At 53.9% G+C, this 22007-nt stretch overlaps 9 protein-coding genes across 9 annotated transcripts; 2 read left to right on the plus strand and 7 right to left on the minus strand.

The window, feature by feature from the left end:
* Positions 1–324: 324 nt before the first annotated feature.
* On the minus strand, positions 325–1190 carry QBC33DRAFT_592676 (uncharacterized protein; the record flags this gene model as incomplete). Its single annotated transcript, XM_060431692.1, has 3 exons — positions 325–867; positions 917–1012; positions 1107–1190. The coding sequence occupies 3 exons, from the start codon at positions 1188–1190 to the stop codon at positions 325–327; spliced, it is 723 nt and encodes a 240-aa protein (XP_060288133.1).
* A 655-nt stretch (positions 1191–1845) lies between these two features.
* QBC33DRAFT_525185 (NAD(P)-binding protein) lies at positions 1846–3370 on the minus strand. The gene is made up of 5 exons (XM_060426792.1): positions 3137–3370; positions 2863–3056; positions 2723–2788; positions 2365–2665; positions 1846–2256 (listed from the first exon to the last, which is right to left on the minus strand). Exons 1-5 carry the CDS (start codon positions 3255–3257, stop codon positions 1940–1942), a joined length of 999 nt encoding a protein of 332 aa, XP_060288134.1. The 5' UTR covers positions 3258–3370; the 3' UTR covers positions 1846–1939.
* A 1402-nt stretch (positions 3371–4772) lies between these two features.
* Positions 4773–8099, minus strand: QBC33DRAFT_525187 (uncharacterized protein). Its single transcript, XM_060426793.1, has 4 exons — positions 7787–8099; positions 6026–7714; positions 5505–5969; positions 4773–5418 (listed from the first exon to the last, which is right to left on the minus strand). The coding sequence occupies exons 1-4, from the start codon at positions 8075–8077 to the stop codon at positions 4957–4959; spliced, it is 2907 nt and encodes a 968-aa protein (XP_060288135.1). The 5' UTR covers positions 8078–8099; the 3' UTR covers positions 4773–4956.
* A 936-nt stretch (positions 8100–9035) lies between these two features.
* Positions 9036–11237, minus strand: QBC33DRAFT_525188 (major facilitator superfamily domain-containing protein). The gene has a single exon (XM_060426794.1). The coding sequence runs from the start codon at positions 10965–10967 to the stop codon at positions 9216–9218; it is 1752 nt and encodes a 583-aa protein (XP_060288136.1). The 5' UTR covers positions 10968–11237; the 3' UTR covers positions 9036–9215.
* A 423-nt stretch (positions 11238–11660) lies between these two features.
* QBC33DRAFT_608651 (oxidoreductase) lies at positions 11661–12611 on the minus strand (the record flags this gene model as incomplete). The annotated part of the gene is made up of 3 exons (XM_060432366.1): positions 11661–12105; positions 12183–12487; positions 12553–12611. 3 exons carry the CDS (start codon positions 12609–12611, stop codon positions 11735–11737), a joined length of 735 nt encoding a protein of 244 aa, XP_060288137.1. The 3' UTR covers positions 11661–11734.
* An 829-nt stretch (positions 12612–13440) lies between these two features.
* On the minus strand, positions 13441–16035 carry QBC33DRAFT_171342 (uncharacterized protein). Its single transcript, XM_060422328.1, has one exon. It carries the CDS (start codon positions 15756–15758, stop codon positions 13497–13499), a length of 2262 nt encoding a protein of 753 aa, XP_060288138.1. The 5' UTR covers positions 15759–16035; the 3' UTR covers positions 13441–13496.
* A 655-nt stretch (positions 16036–16690) lies between these two features.
* Positions 16691–17134, minus strand: QBC33DRAFT_555082 (uncharacterized protein; the record flags this gene model as incomplete). The annotated part of the gene is made up of 2 exons (XM_060429593.1): positions 16691–16717; positions 16802–17134. 2 exons carry the CDS (start codon positions 17132–17134, stop codon positions 16691–16693), a joined length of 360 nt encoding a protein of 119 aa, XP_060288139.1.
* Positions 17135–18892: 1758 nt separating this feature from the next.
* QBC33DRAFT_171361 (HPP family protein) lies at positions 18893–20201 on the plus strand. The gene is made up of 2 exons (XM_060422329.1): positions 18893–19359; positions 19481–20201. The coding sequence occupies exons 1-2, from the start codon at positions 18991–18993 to the stop codon at positions 20054–20056; spliced, it is 945 nt and encodes a 314-aa protein (XP_060288140.1). The 5' UTR covers positions 18893–18990; the 3' UTR covers positions 20057–20201.
* Positions 20202–20550: 349 nt separating this feature from the next.
* QBC33DRAFT_592688 (uncharacterized protein) lies at positions 20551–21995 on the plus strand (the record flags this gene model as incomplete). Its single annotated transcript, XM_060431693.1, has 2 exons — positions 20551–21172; positions 21234–21995. The coding sequence occupies 2 exons, from the start codon at positions 20551–20553 to the stop codon at positions 21779–21781; spliced, it is 1170 nt and encodes a 389-aa protein (XP_060288141.1). The 3' UTR covers positions 21782–21995.
* Between the last annotated feature and the right edge of the window lie 12 nt (positions 21996–22007).

Below are 22007 nucleotides of genomic sequence, written 5' to 3' on the forward strand. Positions count from 1 at the left end.
TGTCTATTGCTCTTGTCGTCGCTCTCTATCGCTCTTGCTATTGCTAGCGGCAAGCACAGTCCTGGAATGACAGTGGCAGCTACAATATAGGTACAAGAAGCCTAGCATAGCAGCATAGCAGCATAGCATTACAGCATCACAGCAGCATGGAGGAAACTGTCCAGATCAAACCAACCCACCAACTTTGCATTTCAAAAAGCAAAACTCAAAGTCTGACTACCCCAGCACTTTTTGTCTCGAAAAGCGAAACCAACAGCTTAACCACCACAGCCTGACGAAAACTTTGCTGCCACTGCAGCCACCTGATGCCTCCTAGGAGGGCTATTAGACTCCCCGAGGGAGTGAGATGCTTCGCGGGTAGGCTGTGCCACCAGGGAGATTGACGCCAGCAGGGAGGACAGTGCCACGTGGCAGAGTAGTGCCACCCGGGAGGGTGGTGCCAGCAGGGAGCACAGTGCCCGCGGGGATGACGGTCGCCGCCGGGATAAGTGTGCCGGAAGACAGGCGGATACCGCCAAGCCAAGCCGAGCCCGCCTCGATGGTGCCGCCGCCGATCTGGACAAACCCGGCTGGACGGGTGGTGCCATCGTGGTGGCGGAGAGCCCTAGGCATGGTAACATTGACGTTCGGGAAGGTGAGGTGTCCCCCCAGTTCCATATCCGTGGGGATAATGTTGGTGCCGCCGTGTCCCAGGATCACATCCTCCGGCAGGAGGATGCCAGCGCGGCCGACAATCATCGTGGCGTTATCCGGGATAGTAATCGTGCCCTCACCGGGGAGGACGATCTCGCTTGGGAGTGCGTAAGCACTCCCGAGCCTCAACCCGCCGCCGTCAGGGACATGGCTGCGCCAGGTCTTTGAACATGGCTGCCACTGACAGGTAATTAGGTTGCATTTTGGTTCTGTTGCCAATTACCTTAACGACTAACCGGCACCTCGACGCCGCGCTCTGACCAAGTTGGTGGCTGGGCTTTCCGAACAGGCGCTCCGCAACAACCTCAGTCACATTGTGCTTAACAATGTGTTAGCAAGGTGGTTTTTAAGGCGACAGCGACTCTGACAGCAATGGCAATTGCGATGCAATAAAAACGGAAAGAGCGACAGACAGCGACAGCAGGACCAATAGACAGCGACAGCAAGAGCAACAGAAAGCAGCAAGAGCGACAGACAGCCCCTGCTGGCAGCACCATCACCCTGCTGGGCACATCGTTGTCCTCCCAGATGGCAAGCTCTTGGTTGTCTTCCCTCCCCACCACTGTCGAGCTCCCACTCGGCACCAGCGTCCTCCTTGCTGGAGGAAGAATCAGCAGCCCCGCTTGTGCAGCAATCGACCTCCCATGGGGAGGTAATTTAGAAGCTGGAACAGGACTGGCTTTTCCCGGCGGAGTTATGGTGACCATCGTTGAGGGTGGAAATACCCTGGTGGCTGGGGGGGTATCACAGGAACTGGTGCCTGGCCCAGTTCTACCTTGCCCTTGGCCTCTCCATTTTCGAGGGCAGGAGGAATTGGGCTGGGGGATTTTCTCGCCCAGCTTGTCACCGGCTGCGGACTCCCGCGGCATAGAGGATTGACTGACGGTGATTGAGGTTCGAGCGCGAAATGAGAAGAAAAGAGCAACAAACGTACATCGACAGGCTGTTGATGCTAGTGTCACCCTGCTCCCACCTCTAAACCTCCAAACTGGTGCAGTCATACCAAACTCAATCGGAGCCACCCGGGTGAACGAATTAACTGGCGCTGTGGCAACTCGAATGCTTCGAGCTCTGAAGGTAGAGGTAATTGGGTGCCGTAGGGATGCTGGTGTTGTGAGCGTTAGGGGATAGCAGGTGCAACCGAGTGGCTACTTTGATAATTTGGTATTCTTCTATGGTTAAATAGCTAGAGGGCCTTAGACTTTTCTCGCATAGGTCCAGTGACCCAGGCATAGGCAAACAAACATCAGAAGCCTGGGAAGTCAAACGGCTCATCACTCGGCCTGTCGACCGGGTTCCCGTTAGACAGTCCGCCGAGGAAGTTGGTGTGGAGCGAGTACAGCTCCGGGTCGGCCCTGATGGCCGCGGCCTGGTTGACGACGTCCTCGAGGTCCTGCCCGACGTCAAAGTACTTGCCCTTCAGCGCCTCCTTGGCGACACCCGCCGCGAGCGCCACGCAGACCATGCCGTTCAGGTGCGGCGAGTCGTTGTACATGTCCAGCCACCGCGTCATCCCGGCTGCGACGGACGGGGGGAGTTTCTGCAGCGATTGCTCTGAGTATTCTGGCGGATGCGGACGGGTTGTTAGTTTAGTTTTTTTCATGATCAGGGCTCGGGATGTGGACTTGAAAGAAGTGGAAGACGGCTGGGAGGGGAAGGGGGGAGACGTGCTGTTTAGAGTCATCTCGGATTTCACACCGCCAGGGTGCAGCGAGTACAAGTGAATGTCGTCAAAGCCGTCGATGTCGACTTCCTTCTGTACGCAGCCAGTCAGGTTGATGAGGGCGGCCTTGCTGGCGCAGTAGCTGGTGCTGTACGGGATGTCGACCGTGCCGGCGCGCGAGGCGATGTTGAGGATGCAGCCACTGCGCTGCTTCCTGAAGGTCGGCAATAGCAGCCTCATCAGGTAATACGGTCCGTGAAAGTTGACGGCGATATCGTGGATGAACTTCTCAGGGGTTTGTTCATGGAGCTTGAGTCGCGGTCAGTGTCGGGCCAAGGGCCGAATTCGGGGAACTTATGAACGCACCGGGCCCAAGTCATTCGCACCAGCGTTATTGACCAGAATGTCAACCTTCCCCTGAGAGTCGAGTACCTTTCCTCATAGTCAGTATTATAATGTATAAAGCAACCCTCCCGCGGAATGGCCAGCGGCGGAAAACTAATTACTTGTTGCACAAGCTTCTCGCAGTTTTCCAACTGAGAAACGTTACACTGGAGGGTGCTGATAGCGCTCGCGCCAAAAGTTCTGCACCGGTCCAAAAGGGCTTCCGACGGCTTCGTACGATTATATACGAGGACGAGTGTTGCGCCTGCTACGGCGAATGACTCGGCGAGACCCTGACCGATCGTCCCGGCAGCGCCTTTTCGTAAGTTTCCGTGTCAGGCCAGTGAACGGGAAGTCTCCAACGAGGGGCGGCCTAGAAGGATGGGAGTGACTGACCAGTGATGATTGCCACCTTGCCTTGTAACGATCCCTTGAATTTTGATGGGTAGATAAAAGGGTAGACGTCATTGTGAAGGCGAGGGGGATATTGTGGGGTGACTGTCTCATTGGCAGCCATGACAGGCAGTGAGTTTCAGAGAATAATAGAGTATTTTTCTGCGTGTTTACTATATTCTAGTTTTGACACCTCGGATTCATAGAAAATTGCCTGGCTGTCTCCTAGAGGGAGTTTCATCGGCTTATGATATGAGTATTTATCCTCGCTCTGCCATCCAATAAGCGGCTCGGTGGTTCGGCATCCTCCCGTTTCCCCGCACGAACTGCCATACGGCATATGGTTGTTCGCGAGGTAAAGAAACTTGCTATAATAATAGCGGCCTTTTCGCTTAGTAAGCGCCCCTGTTCCATCTTACTAGCAAGAGTCTACGCGACGGGTCATCATCATAGGTAGAATAGCAAAGCCCCTTAGAGCAAGGAACTTGTCACAAATGTGGCAAGCCTGCAATAACAAAGATGCTTCCAGTACCTCATTCAAATTTTTCAATCCTCTGGCATTCCCACAATGAGATGTTAATTATGGCGAACAGCAACTGAGTCTAGACCTCCTGTGTGGGGTAAACTGCCTATGCGCGCGGAGCGATCCTCTAGTTAAGTCCCATCCAGCTGGAAATATCCGCGAAGTATAATCAAGGAAGCTGGGGTATTTCTATTCCGAAAAGCACTTGACACTAGACAAGCACCCGCCTTCAGGATAACCCCTCCAAGTTCATCACAGCCCCGATAACCTCGCTCGTCCTCCTCACCTGAGCAAACTCACCATCCAGTCCCACCAAGTGCACAGCATGCACCGTCTCAGCACCGAACCCGCCCCTCGCCCACGCCGCCGTCGCATCCCCAACCACAATAACGCCATTCGTCCCCTCGCCGCTCCCGTCCGCCCCGCCGTCGCCGCCCAGCACCTGCAGGTTCGCCGCGAACCGCGCCGTCGTGCTGACGCAGTGCTCCGTGGTCAGACCCGCGAGGACCAGCTGGCGGGCCCCGAAGGCGCGCAGCTGGGCCTCCAGATCGGTGCCCACAAAGGCCGAGTTGAAGCTCTTGGTCAGTACCGCCTCCGGGGGGAGGGGCGCGGCGTAGTCCATGGGCGCGACGCCCGGGATGGCGGAGCCGGGGAGCCGGTAGGTCGGGTTCAGGGGTGAGGATGCCGATCGCGAGCGGTGGTGCGTGTGGATTATCAGGATGGGCTGGGGAGACGCGCTCTGGGATTGGGCGGCGTTGTATGCTCGCGCTGCTTGGAGAATTGCGGCTACGTTGGCCTCAAAGTCGGGTGTGCTCCTCTCTGTTCCCCAGTGCGTTGGGTGGTTGAACCCTTGCTGGATGTCGATGAGGAGAAGGGCCGTGGGAGTTGTCGAAGCAGGTTTCATCATTTCCGTCTGTTTTGCGTGATTAAACTATAGGAGGGCAAGGAGAGCAACGCTTAAAACTGGAGAGAAATGCAAGCTGCCAGCTATAGTAGAATATAAATCACAGTTTGAGAGTAACCAAAAGTCATGAAAGACAGTGACATGTTGTTATCGTCGTTAGTATTTGCATTATCAGGGCGTTTAAAGGGAAGAGTCATATGTCTCAATTTGACATCTAAAGGGCGTGTGCCAAGCTCGCTAATTAACGCAAATGGGCAGGTGGTCGGCATCAATAGCCAGCACGCCATCTAAGAACAGCCACATCTCCTCCTATTCGAATTGCCACACCTTCACCATCTTCTAGCAGTCTACAAACATGTTCTCGCATCGTCCCACGACAGCGAGCCATACAACTCATCAGAACAACTGGGAGGCGTATAGTAGCCCCAGCAAAGAGAATGACAGCATCAGAAGCACCGAAGCATCTTGCAGGTTACCATGGCCCCATTTAAACAGCCAAAGAAAGAAGAATATGGTCCCGGGCACTGAAGAAATCAGGACGTAAACCACCATTGTCAGGGCCGATTTCTTCTCCCTCGCGACGATGCCGTAAAACTGCGGCCGGCCCTCAGCTGCCACACTACCAAGATCCTTCTTTTGCGGAATCCGCTCTACCGCGTCGTGATCTGTACAGCAAGCACCCTTTCCGGCCAGACACGTCTCGAACTTGACTCTCTGGTAGAATCTATCGTGGAATTCGTGCACTGAGATTGGCGGTTCGCGATCCATCGGTTTCGGCAAGTAGAAATACTGTTGATCTTCCCCTGGTGGGATGCCGCGGCCGCGCTCGCAGTATTGGTTCTTTGTCCATGCCTCGAACTAAAACATGTCTGTTAGTAATTACTGAATCTCTTGGCCACGGTTTGACTATGCATGACTGGGGAGGGAGGGAAGGATGAGCCAACCTTGTAGAACTCGCAATGCGAAAATCTCATCAAGCCGAACCATCTCCTGAACCAGCCTTTGGTTCGGTAGTATTCCTCTCTCATCCTCTTGAAAAGCTCTTCATTGCACAGCCCTTGTGCCTCGATCTCGCTGAGCTGAAGTCTGTCCGTAGGCACCATGAAAAGAACGTATCGTTCGTCCTGTGGCATTGAAACAACAGCAGGATTGGTCGTTTGTGTTGGTGGCAACTTTGCAGCTGGCGTATAGGACATTTTAGAGCGAGCGGCGGCAGTTTTTTCTGCCTGTGAAGTTCCGGAATTGCTTTGTGAGGCAGTGGATCCTGGGTGAGGAGGAGAAGCAGATGGTTTATTGTTGTTCGGCTGACCTGGCCGACTGGGTGTCGCCTGGAGAGTTCGTTGCCGGATCTTGATGATGGAGTTGGCAAATTTCCGTGGAATATCTGCACTTCGTGTCTCGCCGCATATCTAGGGAAGGTTAAGTAATTATCTACAATCTGGACTTGGACGGCGAGCAGACTTACACATGTCCATGATAGCCTTGAGTGTCGGTTTGACAAAGTGTTTCGTGCATTGCATGAAGGGCTCCAGTCCCACTCTTGGCCAGTGTAATTCTCGATGAACTGCTTCGCGAGATCGAGCCACGAGACGGGTATATTCCCAGATATCGAGATGTCCAGGGGGCGGGAGTAAAGTAACTCCGATATCACTTGCTGAAGCTCATCGGACGACTCTTTCCCTACAACCGTTTGGGAAAGAACCCGAAGCCTTGATTCTAAGGTCGGATTGACCAAGTCAAGTATACTGGCGATAAAGACTTGGAATGCCTGAGATGACGCAACTAGGTCCAATAGGCCAGTTATGTCAAATGGTCGTATGGGCTCTTTGGCATCAGATTCGTCAGAGTCATCTGATTCGTCATCCCAAATTTCGACCACTTTTTCTAGTCGCCGCTGCGTTTTTCTAGCCGTTTCCGCTGGTTTGTTCGATGGGCGAGACTGTTGAGTGGCTTGAGGCATCCCGGATTTGTCCATGACGTTCGCAGATATCCCTCGGGAGAAGGACATCAAGAAGTTGCACACGTCGCGATGTCCAGGATTTTGGAGTTGCAGAGAAAGGTCGCGTGAAAGCAATTTGAGAAGCCTGCGAATCCCGTTCCGAAGGCGGTCAGCGGTAATACAGTCCCTCTCCAGGGCGGATCGTGCCATGCCGCCGAAGTCGATGGTTGTGTATAGAAGGTCGATGAAGGCAGCAGTTGCTTGTTTGGTTACAGGCTCGAATGCTGAAGCAGACGTGATCGATGTTTCAATGGATGCGATGGAGGCGGTATCGAAGACATCATCGTCCATGTCGCTCTCAGAATCGACCTCAACTTCTGTTAGTGTGTTGATGACACCATTGTCAGAATCGATGTCACCGAAATTCTCCACGACGCTGGGGAACATAGATAGCAGTTGGGCTGAAGGTATCCGCAAGCTGGGGCGGTCGTTGAGACAGGCTTCCACCATGTATCGATACCAGAATGGAACATCGCTAGATTCTCCGAAGCGTAGAGGACGTTTCTGTTTCTCTGGCTGATCATCTTGTGTCGCAAGCACCCAGAGCAACATCCCAAGCTGGTAAAGATCCCATTCGACACCCTCTTGACCAGAAACTCGGTGAAAGTCGTTATTCCGAATCGGTGGCAGAAACTCCGGTGCCAACCAGCCCTCCTCGTATCGTCCTCTCACACCAGGGTGTATCAGTTTAATCTCATCCACGTCGTCGATGAGAACATGGGAAAGACTCAAGCTGCCGTGGGTGAATCCAGCCTCGTGAATCTCTGAGAGGCCGCAGACAATCTGCCGCGCCCATTTTCCCCGCCTCGCCCACGGAAGACTATGATCATTGTCGTGGATCATATCGGCCAATGAGCCTCTTCCACAGTTCGGCATCAACAAGCCCTTAATTGTATCACCGCTTGGGTTGACAACTACACCGTAGAGCTCAATGACGTGGCGAGGAAACTGAAGTTGGCCGAGGATCTTGATCTCGTCGAGGAATTCATTGGCTGAGCCCGGGTCTCGAAGTTCCTTGAAAACCAATAGTTCGCCATCAACTCGAACGTTCCAGAGAAAAGTACTTAAATGGGAGTCAATTCGGATGCCCTCTTCGTTGACACGTCGACAAGGAATGTCGTGAATTGCTTCGGTGGAAGGATATGAAGGTATTTCCTAAAAGCATGCCAGCCCAATGTCAGTCATGTCACTATCTAATCATATTTTCCGAGTGGTACTTGGCCTTACATTGATGTCCTCAGTGACATGAATATACAGCTTATCCCCGACGGTCTCCAATTTGAGTCTCGTCACTGTATCATAGAATCCAATATCTGACAGGCTCCCTCTAATTGCCATGTAGATTTCGGCGCTTCTGTGGCTCTGAAACTTCATGTTTGAGACTTTCTCTTCCAGGGAATCTTTTGGGGGGTTTGGACCGCCGATCAAGATGGTCACTCGTCTCCATAGCGTGTCTTTTTCGCGGTATGTGATAAAGAACTTCTCTCTCCCAGGGAAGTTTTGGAAACGCATGGTCATATGCAAGATCCAGGCGCTCTCTAGCTCGCCACTAATCACTTGATCATACTGAGAGCCCGTGATTAAGGCCGTTTCTTCCTTCTCGAAGTCGTGCGTCCGCTGGCCAAAGTCTGTCACTCGTTGAGGCTGTTCGAGACCCTGCTGGTCTTCAACATGAACTTGGTGCTCATCTGGAACTGCAGTCTGTGCAGCGGGGGTTAAGCCGAGGCTCTTGACCCATTCGATCAAGTTCTTGTCTGTCGGGGATTGTTGCCCTGGCTGGACTGTTTCCTCGGCCAGTGGCGTTGAAGTCGATGCAGTAGACGTCATGTTTCTGCAGACCACCTCAGGTACATGATGAGGACGAGGTGGACGCTCGAGAGGGGTTAGAAGATATAGAAATTGTTGATTGGGGAAGGTAAGATAATTACTTAAAAGATGAGGTTGGAAGGAAATGCGGCTGTGGTACGAATCTGCCTTCAGTCCGCCAAGGTTGGGAACGCAGCTCAGCCCACCCACCTCTGCCACCAGTCTCTTCCGATAGGGCCCTTTCCAGCGCCATGCAGCTGAATAGACGAATCAAACTACCCTCGAGTAACCATCACTCCAATACGTGGCATGCACAGCCCTAATTGTCTCCATTGGCGGAAAATAATTCGGCGGACTTAATGGGGCCTTGATGGGTGAAGTTGCGTCCGCCTTTCTCAATCTTCGGCAGCCTTTTCAGACATTCATATGCACCTTGACCTCACGGCGATCTGTACCTCGGCCTCCAATTTTCCTGCCCTATTATCTGCTCTCTAATTGCTCATGGGTTTGATCACTACCCTCTTCCCACCAGACGTAGATGGCCATGTAGACCCATGCACTAATATCAACAAGACTTCCCACACAGTTGTAAGCTAAGGGAGCGTCGTTTGAAGTTATGATTAACTTAGTCTAAGTAATTAATAATTAAACGCAGAAACGAAACTCTAAAGCCTCTAATAGCTCTATTAATCCATCCGCAAGACTCTATTTTGAACACCACTTCTAGATTAATCCCAGCCGATTCTACAAACCATCAAGTTCCCACGCTGTAGCGCCGTGCTCAGTACCATGCTCTCCCGCTGACCTCTCTCCGTAAATGCTTCTTCGATATATTCAGCGAACGTTCAGTTCAGGCAACGACAACCTTGCCAAACAGCCTCTCACGCTTCATCAAAGCGCCGACGACAATCAAAACCGCCCCAGACACGATCAGCAAGATAAACGACTTCTGCATCGCCTGGCAGATGGCCAAAACGGCCTTCTCCCTCAGCTCCCCACCAAGCTTCTCGAAGAGCTCGCTCTGTGCGCCGGCGACGGCGCCATGGATCTCTGCATCCGAGAAGCCCAAGCCGAACAGCGCGGCCTGGAGGTTCTTGACGGCCTCGGACTGGAAGATCTGGCCGGCGATGACGAGCGCGATGACGGTGCTCCCGATCTGCGAGACGTTCTGCATCGAGATGACGTCGCCCATGTCCTTGGCGGCGGCGGTCAGGGTGCCCACTGCGTAGCTGATCTGCACGGTCAGGCCGGTGCCCACGGCGATGAGGATCGTGTAGCCGTAGATGTGGCCCTGTGGCGTGGAGGGGTCGAGGAAGACGGTCAACAGCGTCCCGCCGAGGACGATGAAGGCGCCGGAGATGAGGTAGATGGGCATGTAGTACTGGATCTTGGAGAGCAGGTGGCCGGCCAGGAGGTTGACGGTCACGGCGATGATGACGAAGGGGAGGAGGCGCACCGCGGCCATGAGCGCTGAGTCGTTGTGGACGAATTGGAAGTAGATCGGGATGAAATACACGACGACGAACAACGAGGTGATGTTTGCAGAGGTCGCAATGTAGAGTAGAATTTGGGTGCGTGACTTCAGGAGATGACCGGGAAACGATCGTGATTCTGTGGTTGTGAAGACAGTGAAGTACTGCTGGAGTGCATAGAGCGCCAGTATGGCAACAAAGACGACGATGGTCGCGATGGTGCGGCCATCGTTCCAACCCCATTGGCCGCCGGCCATGGTGAAGGCCAGGGTGAATGATACCCATATGCCGATGTTCAAGGCAAATCCGACAAAGTCAAGGTTGGCAATGCGACTTCGGATAGAAACCCCCTGAATAGGATGAAGGGACGGAAGATAGAAGAGGTAAGCAGGCGCCGTCACCCCACCCACAACCAGGTTAATATAGAAGGCCCATCGCCAGGTCGCAGCTGAGACAGAGAAGGCGCCGCCGATAACAGGCCCTAGGACGGCGCCGAGACCCCAGAAGAAGCCGATGGCGCTGATGTATCTTCCTCGCTCCTCACGGGTCGTTAGCGAGGACACGTAGTGGAGAGCACCCAGGTAGATGCCGGCACCCCCAGCTCCGGCGATAACGCGTCCGACAATCAAGGCCTGCATGTTGGGAGCAGCGCCGCAGATTGCGGAGCCGATCTCGAAAAGAAGGACGCTGGCGACGAAGATCCACTTCATGTTGAAGGAGGTGTAGAGCGACCCGACGAGGAGGATGATAGCCACGGATCCCATGGGGAAGCCGGCGCCCATCCAAGCTAGCTGGTCGACATGGCCGAAAGTCTCAACGACGGCGCCCTGCACGTCTGCTGCGATGGTGGTATCGAGGCCGTACAGGAAGGCGCTTGAGTAGAGCGCGAGGAGAACAAGTAGCCACTTGAAGCCCGTGATTGTTCTGACGTCCTCCGTGCCAGGGTCTTCGCTCTCGGAAGAGGGCTCGGCGCCTTCTTTCTCCAGGTCTCGCCCGGCTCGGCTCTGGGCTCGGCTCAGTCGGGAAGGTAAGGTGCAGATGTGGCTGTGGGTGGCCTCAGCGACAGACGCCTGTCCGACCGAAAGGGTGCTTGTGGACGTGACCACGGTTTCAAGTTGATTCTCCGCCATCGGTTCTGCAGTGTGCTGATAATGGGAAATCCTGGGCGAGACTTGTAGAAGTCAATGCCTTCACCGAGCCAAAGAGCTAGGAACAATGAAGTAGGTAACTGGGGATTGATGTAGTTGGAATTGAAACTCGACATGGTTTTAGGAGGGAGAATGTAGTCCTCTATATACAAAAACGGGAGTTGACTGAAGATAATTATCTTATCTCGGGACATCTTTCTAGAGTTTGAAACGCGTTCTCCCACCACCGGCACACGTGTAAGCAGGTTGGATTACTGATTTAGATTGGATTGTTCAGCAGTTTTCCATGAAGTGGATTGGTAAGTCCAGGCGATGGCCTGTGCTTGTAGCACGCAATTGAACAATTGGACGGAGCTTGTGGGGCGATTACCAAGTGCGGCCCATAACAAGGTAGTCTGTGCACGAAGGCTTACTGCGTATCAGCACACACTAGCGCGCCACTATTAATTAGCGTCAGGTACAGCGCCGAAGCGCCTCGGAGTCGGCGAGGAACCGGAGGGACTTAGGGTACAGAGCCGAGGCGCCTCGGAGTCGGCGAGGAACCGGAGGGACTTGGGGCTTGGCCATGTCCGTTATCGGGACATTCAAATCAACATAATAAATCACCCGGCTGTGCTGAAGGTCGCCGTCAGGAAATCAGGAAAAGGGACATGGCATATCTATTCGGAAACGCTTATTGAAGTACTCCACCACCATCTGAGAGAAGGGTTAGCTTGGGGACGCTATTGTCTCAGCACTCGGGCATAATACTAACCGATCACAATTGTCGTCCCGTTTGCGTAGTCTGCCCGAACCGCATATAGATACGCCTCTGCGATATGCTCAGGGGTCGCGACAAATCCGACGCTCAGGTTCTTGGCCCCATCTTCAAAGATCTGCTCCTGCTTCTCCTTGGTGTGGCCGAGCTTGTCCCATAGCTCCGTCTTCACCAACCCGGGGACGACAGTGTTCACCCTGACCTTCTTGTCGGCCAACTCGTCGGCCAGGGCCTGCGTGGCAGTAATGAGACCACCGTTAAGCGCACCGCCAATCGTTGCCCCCTTCCGGGGCCGCAGGGCTGCCGCGCCGGATGTCAATGTAAGCGAGCCTCCCGGTTTGATAATGTCATGCTTTGCAACGGCTTTGGCGATTATATCAATTAGCTCTCTGTTCCTTGGGTTGTCAATCAAGCGCGCGATTTGGGAACTTGGACATCACCCTTTGCGACGACTAAGCTCCCCCAGAACTTGACGCCAAATAGATGCTTCGCCTCGTCCAGATCCGCTTCCGCGAGAGGCCCCCGGATGATCTTGTCGACCCCGGAGAAAACGAGGTGGTCCAGCGGGGCGAGAGAGACAAGCAACTGCGTAAAGGCAGCCTCATCTCGGACGTCACCAACTCTGCCCTCAACGTTTGGACCGCCGAGCCGCTTGGCCGCTTCGCGGACCCTCTCTTCGGACGATGATATGACGGTTACGTGCGCTCCTGCTTCTAGAAGGATCTCCGCCGCACCGTATCCTATGCTTTGATACGTGTCAAATCCTGTTGCATCCGATCAGGGGGCAGGCCGCATGCTCCGTCGACTTACCCGGACGAGCCTCCGACGACGGCAATCTTTTTGCCTGCTAGCTTCTCAAAGCGACCCATGCTTGTGGCGAGATGCGAGAGCCTCTGGAGTACGTTTAGGTTGCTAGGGTGCCCGGGAGTAGATGGTAGTAAGGCAATAGTTAGAGGGGCAGTCTTCTGATTAAATACTGAGGAGAATCCGGGGTTGTCAAGCCAGTATTACGCCTTCAACCATCACAATGGCGACTGCATTCGTGCTCGACTTGCGCCGCAATAGTCGACAAAACCGACTTCCGACGCTAGTAGACTGGTTTCCCAACATCATTAGTTCGATTGGCGGGGCACTGCAGGTGGGTGGTAATTATCAGGCTAGGGAGTACGGATATGTGGACTCAGAAACGACAACGATGAATCTTTAGCTACCCATCAGACATAAAATGATAAGGCTGTATGTCAAAAGGGGAACCCTTTCTGCCAGGTAGGTTTCCAATAATTAGTGTGACACCTTTGAATGCATCAGAACGTAGGCCATGCCGAAGTCTAGGGTCTTTATGGTTTGTGTCTCCTGGAGCGGTCCCGAGTTCCCGGGACTAGATTCCTGCCCACCCAGATATGACTCAGTCCGCCTAATGCTCCTGGTGCTCGCAAGCTGCACCTGTTCCAACCTCCCTCTATCTTGCCTGCTGATGAGTGCGTCTTGAGACAGGTCGTTGACACAGTGATGATTTTGTGCCCTTTAATCATAAGCGCGTGGTGTATACTCCAGTCAGGTGCTAATTAGTCTATGAAAGAGTTGTTGCAACGTGCTATCTTGCATGTTAGCGGCGGTAACAAGAGGGAAAATTGGTGCCACTGAAGTTCAAATCGTTCTTGCCGGATTCCCAGCATTCATCGACGAGCTCGGCAACATTCAGATGCCGCATGCACGTTGGCCGAACTCAGAACGAAACGTGAGAGAGCCTCTTCCTAGTTCTGTCCATCTGAATCCGCCCCACTCCAGGCGTACCCATCAAGCAGACCACCACTCAGGAGGCACCCATCAAAGCAGACCTTCCAGAGCTCCGGACAGCCTACTAGCCCACCCATTAGTCCTCCGATAACATAACCGACTCCTCTGTCGGAATCCGACGGTTCCTCCGATTCGGTGTATATATCCCTTGCCGTCTCAGCATGCCTTCCCACCGCGGCTGTCTGAGCAATGTGATCTGGCCAGGGAAGTGTCGAGCGATTGTCCAAACTCCAAACTAGCTGAGCCCATCTCGGGTCTTTGAATCTTGCGCAGAAACTCATGAGGGATAGGGTACCCCACTCCTCCCCAGCTCCAGCTCTATACCTAATGGCAAATTCTAGTGTTGGCCGCTCCATTGCGCCACTCTCCATGATAAGTTTTGCAAGCCTGAATCGAACGTCTTCGGAAACCCAAGGATGATCTTCAATGATAAATAAAATCTGCAGCAGATTGTAGTCCTTTATCTTGGCTGCAATGGCATGAAGTCGGCCAAGCATAGGATTGACTTCTTGCAGCATCGAGGGGATTATCGACAAGTCTTGAAAGTAAAAGTCGAGGTCAAAGAGGTTCTGCAACATTCTTGGACGGTCCGTTCTCTTCCCAGAGGAGAAGCGTTCACCGAGTGTAGATAGAAGTAGCAGATAAGGCGACACACGAGTGTTCCAAGTTATCGGAATCCGTATATGATATATGTCGTGGACGATCAAAGCTGCACACACGACAGCTGGAGACAGGACGGTCTCCAAAATTTGCTCTTGTCTTGCTGCGATTCTGTGGGAGTTGTCGATCTTCATCTTCCTGATCTTGCTGATGCTTTGCCGAAATGAGTCCCGACTCGCTGGGTTGATGTAAATTAGCATGTTGTCAGCGAAATGAACCACTCCGATTTGTGAGCGATAGAGCAGGCTTAGGGGGCTAGACCGTTCCATATCAACAAAGCGTCCCATCATTATCCCGTGGTCCAAGCTGTTTTCTATGGCTTTCATCAATGGTCTGCTACTGGGGTCATGATCGAGAAGCTCGTCGACCCCTTCGAGGTAGGAGAAAAGATCGCCTGCAAGTTCCCGCAGTGGTTCGTACGGGGGATGTTCTGTGGCGATTGCCCTGTAGGCCAGGAAGTTGCCGTCCAGGTTCAGCCAGAATGGCTTGATATTCGACGTGGACAAGCCCGGCATTCCGTTCTGGACGAATTCCTGAGCCGTCTGGTGGATGAACTGGACAACAGGACTATTGCCGTCTCCTACTTCCCCTTCAATGATTTCGACCAAGCCACCTGTGCGGCTGCGTAGCCATGATAACTCGCGGTCGTGGGTGGTCTTCTCGTAGAAAGCATTTATGCAAGCCGTCGTGGCGCAGTGTAGGGTTCGGAGGGTAATCTGGGAAAGGCTGACAAGCAGAATACGACAGGCAACCAGTGTTTCCAGAGCGTAGTCTGGTGGGATCCGGCGCATCGTCTGCTCGTAGAGATCCTTCAGCTCGTCCGGGAGGCTGTCCAGATACAGTTGGAGCTTGTCGTACGGGGTCCCGTCGATGATGTTGCGGTGTAAGAAGTCCACAACGATCCGGACCCAGATGAAGACGCCATGGGCCTTGTTGGTAACTGCTCTGGTCCAGCTCTCCAGGTGTCGTTCATACGTTGTATCGACATCTCCTTCAGAAAACGCCAAGGATAGTTTCGAGCTTGCGTAACGCCGAATGTCATCTTGGGTGAAGCTGTGGATTGCAAACTTTGGAATGTTTCTGTCTTCTCCGAGTCTCTTTTGGAATAATGGCCAGGGTCGACTTGCGAGGCAGACCTTCAACACCTTCGATGTCCCATGGACGGTAGCTGCCAACTCGCGGATGAAGGAGAGCAGCTCTTCGTTATCTGACTGATCGTGGTTCTCGTCGAGAGCGTCAATGAACATCACCAATCTGATTCTGTCACCCCGTGGCGGCGCAAACTGGGATAACGATAGTAGACCTGCCTTGAGACTCTCAATGTCCCAATCAGGTCTCACATTCCGAGTTTTGGTGACGAGTTGTCGATGGAATTGTTCGAGCGCAGGGTATATCGCTGGGAATTGCAGAAGAAGCTGGTAGAGAAGTTCGCAAAGCATGCCCTTTAAGCTCTTCTGGACCATGCTCTTGCCACGAAGATGGAAGAAGTATGCCACCGGCTCGCCTCTGCCCTTCGGTAGCAATTTTAGAGTCCGGGAATCTTGCATGGCGAACCGCATCAGCGTCGACTTCCCGAGCCAGGCTTCCCGGTGATCCAAAATATCGGGCTGAATTCATTCACATCATCTCTGAGCCACTTGGTAAAAGGGACTTTGTCGCTGAAGAGCCACTCGAAGCTATCCTTATGCCTTTGGGAAACTTGGTGGATCCTAGATCTAGCATCGGCATCATTCAGACTTTCGAGGCAATCTGAGGCGTGTTAGTGTATGTATATAATTAACCCACACCACACAAAACTCCGACAACCCAACAATATCCAGCGTCATGCACTGGATAAAACTTCGTGGCAACATACCTTGGTACCCTTGCATCGCCAACTCTGAAAACGGGACGATCAGCATTGAACTCAGACTCGTAGGGCGCAGGCCTGACCTACTCGTGGATTCATCTTCGATAGCAACCACCCAATTCTTGACCATGTTACTGACTTTCTTGAAGCCTGTGTCTTGATCTGACTTGAACTTGGCCATATGCCGATGATTCGCTGGTATCCCCCCCCCATTCTTCATTAACATGGCCAATACGAGCACAGTCTGGCGGGACGATTCTAGTTCCGAATATTCCTTTTCTGGTTTCTTTCTCCTCGAAGAAAGACACGATTCTGAGACTTCTGTGCTTCCCCAGAGTTTCGTAGAAAGCAGTCGTAATTCTATCCAGCGTCTCCGAGTTCTTTTCCAGTGTTTGTAGCAGCTTCGTATTTGCACTCTGAAAGGCAAACGTTTTGGCCAGCTGGAATGCTATCTTGCCATACGAGGCAACACTGGATCCTCTATGAGGAGTGCCGAGAAAGATGATCCCGTGGGTCGACTCGACGACTCTTCTACGTCGCTCGTCTTGGGTGCCACATGACTGATTCAAGGCCTTCGAAGCTGTCAACGAAATGGTGTCCCACTCGAGGGAATATGAGACACGGGGAGGGGGGTTACCTCTTTCAGAACGAGTCCACCCAGACTGTGAACTATAAACATGAAGGGAATTGGCGCCTGGATGAAACATAAGCTCACAATTCCCAGATCAAGCAGCCAAACATATATCAACTTACATCCCGGTCCATCAGATCACACAGGTCGTTCAGCAGATTTCTACCATGCTCATGGACGGTGTTTAGGCCTGCGGCCGACATGAAGCGTTCCACGTCTGCGTCGTAGCCGAAGCTGAAGATGCGAACATCTTGCACTGCCTTTGACAACAGGTCCTCGGGCCAGAAGATGCTCGCACCCCTGACGGACTTGTCCGCCCATGTCTTCCAGGGATGACCGAAGAGCCCGTGAACGAAGACGACGTTGGCCTGAGGAACAGGGCCGGGATTATCGCTCTCGCGGGGGAAGACCTGATTCATTCCATTCTGGAAGGTTTCCTTGGGGTCCACGCTCATGGTGTCGAGATGAAGGTTGCGCGGCGTGTGGATGCGAACGATGGTGATAGATAGTAAAGGGAAAATCTGGTCGTTGCAACCCAAGCGCCTTGCAAAAAAATTGAAGGTTCAAGGGACCATACCCTGGCCAATCACGAACAAATTCACACATGTGGTCGCAATTAAGTGGCTGCAAAAAAGATTCAGCTGGTAGGGTTCATTTTGCAGGGTTGAGCCAATGAAGTCAATCCAGTCTTCGCTTCAGAGAGATGAGATGGCCAAGCCACAGAAATAGATATTCACAGTCTGATATCTGACCTTGGGAAACATCTAGGGAGGGAGTCATATTCTTACCCTCCAACTGGCGAACCCTCAAGTCGTCTCTAACATCCGCCTTCCCGATCTTCTGGTACCTCTCGAACTGCCGGCCAATTGCGTCTTCGAATATGTCGAGGGCAAATCTTGCAAATCATATCCTCCCCATCGACGTTCACATTCTAGACAAGGTCTTGGAAGCCCGCCGAACATAATCTCAGACAGCTTCAAGACTGGGAGGGTGTCCCCAATCTCTTAGAACCTAGACTCGGGGATATGAGGGTGCCTTTTGAGTAAGTTATAACTACCCAGTTTTGCGGGAGACGAGGCTGCCACCCAAGGCTTGGTGGTGTTAATGAGTGCCTACAGCGTGCAGGTCTCCGAGTACAAATGGTCCTGAATGGCTTGCTCCTCGGAGGGTTTTACTAATTGTTGGTATGTTGCTGTCGTGTAATACAGCGTACATATAATTATATGTGCGGTAGGAATCTTGCGGATCTCCCCGGAGAAACGGCTGCCTCAAGCATCATCAACCTTCGCCACCCTAGTAAGGTCCGTGGGTGGTGTCATCCTGGATTTTTTTTCGTTTCCTCGGAATTCCTACCATGATTCATGACCGCTATCATGATGCATGACCCGCAGGCTTGACACACACCCACTCCGAGGCCGATAGTTGCGGGTAATTACGAGCAAGTCACGATGTGGTTGACCAAAATTGCCATTTCGGCACGCCGCCGCAGCTTGTTACCTGCGCCTCCGCTGGCCAGGGCCAGTGAGAAAGAAATCTGGAGATAATTCCAGACAGCGCGATATGTCTTTATATATAGACGATATTCCGGAAGTTCCGGAGTGCCACCATTGTCAAGACGGGACGGGCGCTAGAAAGACAAGCTCGGCATCGGCAATGCGGAATGCGGAATGTGGATTAATTATATTTACCATTCGGACGGGAAACAGGGTCCAGTCAGGGCAGGAAACGTACTAGTCTACATGCCGAACAATGTCCGGGTTGGCCCTCCCTTGGGCCTTGCCCTATTCGCTGATCCCGATGTGCGAGGGGGTGAGCGCAGGTACAAGTACCGTAGTACAGTCCCGACGGTGGCTGATTAAGGAGGGACCCCCCCCCCCGTCTCCGCGGATTCTTGTGTTACCGCTGGCTTTTGATGGCGCATTCCCATTTTCGTCTATTTCTCTTGCCATTACAGAGCCGTATTCCATCGTCATCCCGCTTCAACGGAATGACTCAACGCAAATTGTTTTTCCGGGAGGTGCCAAAGTGAACCGAGCCAACACGCAATCCCGAGACTATGTGGAGCTAGAAATTTGCATTTCCGCGGAGCCAAGCTTGGACCTAGCGTATAACTAGAGGAACGGGTCCGGCTTGATGTCGGAATTGTGAAAAATGGGAGAAAATGACGAGCACTTTTGGCCGCTTGCCGACTTAGCTCCCCCTTCAAGGATCACTTGGCAGTCTCTGCTAGCACATATTCCCTGGTAGCACAGATCCACCCTCGGAGAAAAGCCTAATTTAAAGAGTCAATGGGCCGTCGTCCGGTCTCTATATGTCTGGCATGGTTGGCACATCAGCGAGCCAGGGGCGCTCCGATATAGCGAATGTCGGCAACCCGGAAATCTCTATCCAGCCAACCTATCGCCGGTTTCCCTCAATGCGGCTGCCGAACCCTTCGACGTGGCATTTCGACATCGACGAGTCCCTGAACAGGATTGTCCCGGCACCGCCATGGAGATACTTGCCGTACCCCGTCGCCCACTTCCTGGGTTACCGGAAGGGTAAGCTCCCGGAGATTGGCAACATCGTCATGATATTCTGGGCCGCCATCGGCATCTTCTGCTCCATCATCCTGATCGAGCTGGCATCCCGTCGCATTCCCGCCATGGAACAGAACAACACTCTCATCGTGGCGAGCTTTGTAAGTTCGTCCGGGACAAACAGGCCCAAATGATCAACCGCCGGATCCATAAACGGTCCTTTCCCTTTTCTTGCCCCATGTGTGTGCCTCTCTCTTTTACTTACCATTTTCCACCCCGCAGGGCGCTGCTGCCGTTCTCGAGTTCTATGCCATCGAATCCCCGCTTGCCCAGCCCAGGAACATGATATTGAGCCAGCTCATCGCCAGCTCGGTCGGCGTCAGCGTCAGCAAGCTCTTCGCCATGAACCCCGACTACGACTCAATCCGCTGGCTCGGCGGGGGGATAGCATGCGCCGGCGCCACGATTGTCATGGCGCTGACCAAGACCGTCCACCCGCCCGCCGGCGCCACGGCCCTGCTGGCGGTCGTCGACAGCTCCGCCGTCGGCATCGGGTGGATGCTCATCCCCTCCATGATGCTCGGCTGCGCCGTCATGCTGGCCACGGCCCTGCTCGTAAACAACATCCAGAGGAGGTTTCCGTCCTACTGGTGGACGCCGGAGCACCTCGATGGCAAGTCGCCGAACATGATTGAGGCGAAGCCTGACCTGGAACGGCAGATGGGGGTGGCTTCGGAGGACGAGGACAATGAGCTGCCGCATATTGCTATCCACAAGGGGCTCGTCATCATGGCTCCGCACATAGTCCTGTCTCCGGAGGAGAAGGTCTTCCTTGAGACTCTCAGTAATCGGATATGAGATCAAGCGGGGGGGGAGGCTTCTTGATGGCTGACCAACCAGGCATGCCATGTTGGTTCTAGCGCAACCATGCCTAAAGTGCCAATCCCAAGGCTTACCAGGCGACCAGCGAATTCATGCTACTCGACGACAAAAAAGCCCATGGCCGGTTCGTGGAGACAATTTTGACGAGAGTTCAACCTACGGATCTAATCGTGGAAACATGATGATAAATCACGCCGTCCTTGATGGACCTGGCATGGGTAGTGGGCGGGTATGGCGTATGTGGGACGCAATCACGCAAGACTAGATGCTTATAAATCTAGATAGACACCTCACTCACACGGGAAGGATCACGACCATTAGAATACAAGACAGAACCCACGTATCCTCACAAAAACAACAGAAACCCCCATCAAAATCAACCAGCATTACCAATTCCAGACCTACAATTTCAACCCTCAGGACATATCGTGACACCAACAAAAGCAGAAGAACCACCCTCCCCCCAAACAATGTCCCCCATCCGCGTTGCCCTAATCGGCCTCTCCGCCAACGCGACCACCTCGTGGGCCAGCGCCGCCCACCTGCCCTACCTCCTCTCGCCGCGCGGACGCGCCCGCTTCCGCATCGTCGGCCTGCTCAACTCCACCGCCGACAACGCGCGCGCCGCCATCGACGCCTTCGGCCTCGGCGGCGGCGACGGAAACGAAAACGAGCCCCGCGCCTACGCCTCGCCCGACGAGCTGGCTGCTGCTGCTGCGGCGCGCGAGGTCGATCTGGTGGTGTGCGTCACGCGCGTCGACAGGCATCTCCTGACGGCCGGGCCGGCTGTTGCGGCGGGCGCGGACGTGTTTGTCGAGTGGCCGCTCGCCGGGGATGAGGCGGGCGTGGCGGAGCTGGTGCGGGTTGCGCGGGAGAAAGGGGGGAGGACTGTTGTGGGCGTGCAGGGGAGGCTGGCGCCTGTGGTGAGGAAGTTGGCTGAGGTGGTAGCGTCGGGGCGGGTGGGGAGGGTGCAGAGCGTTGAGGTCAGGGCTGCGGGGGGCACGAATGATAGGGATGTGCTGCCTGTTGGGCTGGAGTATTTCACGAGGCTGGAGGTTGGGGGGAATCCTTTTACTATTGGGTTTGGTCATCGTGAGTTGTTCTTGTCGGGGGTATCTCAGTTTGCGGTCTTGCAAAGCTAATCACTATCTAGTCTTCGACTTCGTCCAGTCCGCCGTCGGCGACGTGACGGACATCCAATCCCGCCTGCAGCTACAGCGGCCGGACGTCAAGATCCGCGACCCCGAGACCGGAACCATCATCCGCACGGTCAAGTCGGACGTGCCTGACCTCATCATTGTGACGGGCACGCTGGCGGCCTCGCAGACGGTGCAGCCGGGCGCGACGCTCTCCATCACCTTCCGCCGCGGCCAGCCGTACCCGGGGGACCCGCCGCTGGTGTGGACCGTCCACGGCGAGAGGGGCGAGATCCGCCTCGTGGCCCCCGGCGGCACGTCGCTGCACGCGAACGCGTACTCGGAGCCCGTGACGGTCGACGTGCACGACTTTGCCACGGGCAAGGTCGAGCGCGTCCCGTGGGAGTGGGCGCCATGGCAGGAGGAGCTGCCCGTCGTCGCGCGGAGCGTCGCGGCCCTGTATGAGGCGTATGCCGATGGGGATGCCACTAAGTATCCCACTTTTGAGGACGCGCTGGTGCGCCATGAGCAGTTGCAGAGTATTATATCGGCCTGGTCGGCTTGATCTTTGCGTATCAGCTAGTCTTGTGCGTAATTAGCCCGAGGATATGGGATACGAGACCCCATTCGGGAGGCACTTCTACGGCACTCCCCTCTTGTCGCCGAAAATGAATACCTATTGTCCATCTAGGTTAGTCAGGGTCAGCTTGGCGAGGGGAATAAATGGAGATAAATATAAATTTACTGCAATTTGATCCGCGTGTAGGCAATTCGACCGGAGCAGGAATTTG

The sequence above is a fragment of the Phialemonium atrogriseum genome (assembly GCF_030411735.1).
Source record: "Phialemonium atrogriseum strain 8032-3 unplaced genomic scaffold QBC33scaffold_2, whole genome shotgun sequence".
NCBI classification, from domain to species: domain Eukaryota; kingdom Fungi; phylum Ascomycota; class Sordariomycetes; order Cephalothecales; family Cephalothecaceae; genus Phialemonium; species Phialemonium atrogriseum.

Excerpts from the sequence above, each read along its gene's own strand:
- QBC33DRAFT_525185 (XM_060426792.1), bottom strand. The coding sequence starts at position 3,257 with ATGGCTGCCAATGAGACAGTCACCCCACAATATCCCCCTCGCCTTCAC. Across the intron at positions 2,789-2,862 it reads GCGAGAAGCTTGTGCAACAA|GTACTCGACTCTCAGGGGAA; the intron begins GTAATTAGTTTT and ends CTATGAGGAAAG. Across the intron at positions 2,257-2,364 it reads ATCCGAGATGACTCTAAACA|AATACTCAGAGCAATCGCTG; the intron begins GCACGTCTCCCC and ends CGCATCCGCCAG.
- QBC33DRAFT_525188 (XM_060426794.1), bottom strand. The coding sequence starts at position 10,967 with ATGGCGGAGAATCAACTTGAAACCGTGGTCACGTCCACAAGCACCCTT.
- QBC33DRAFT_525187 (XM_060426793.1), bottom strand. The coding sequence starts at position 8,077 with ATGACCATGCGTTTCCAAAACTTCCCTGGGAGAGAGAAGTTCTTTATC. Across the intron at positions 5,970-6,025 it reads CAAGGCTATCATGGACATGT|ATATGCGGCGAGACACGAAG; the intron begins GTAAGTCTGCTC and ends AACCTTCCCTAG. Across the intron at positions 5,419-5,504 it reads CGCATTGCGAGTTCTACAAG|TTCGAGGCATGGACAAAGAA; the intron begins GTTGGCTCATCC and ends GACATGTTTTAG.
- QBC33DRAFT_171361 (XM_060422329.1), top strand. The coding sequence starts at position 18,991 with ATGTCTGGCATGGTTGGCACATCAGCGAGCCAGGGGCGCTCCGATATA. Across the intron at positions 19,360-19,480 it reads CTCTCATCGTGGCGAGCTTT|GGCGCTGCTGCCGTTCTCGA; the intron begins GTAAGTTCGTCC and ends TCCACCCCGCAG.
- QBC33DRAFT_171342 (XM_060422328.1), bottom strand. The coding sequence starts at position 15,758 with ATGCGGTTCGCCATGCAAGATTCCCGGACTCTAAAATTGCTACCGAAG.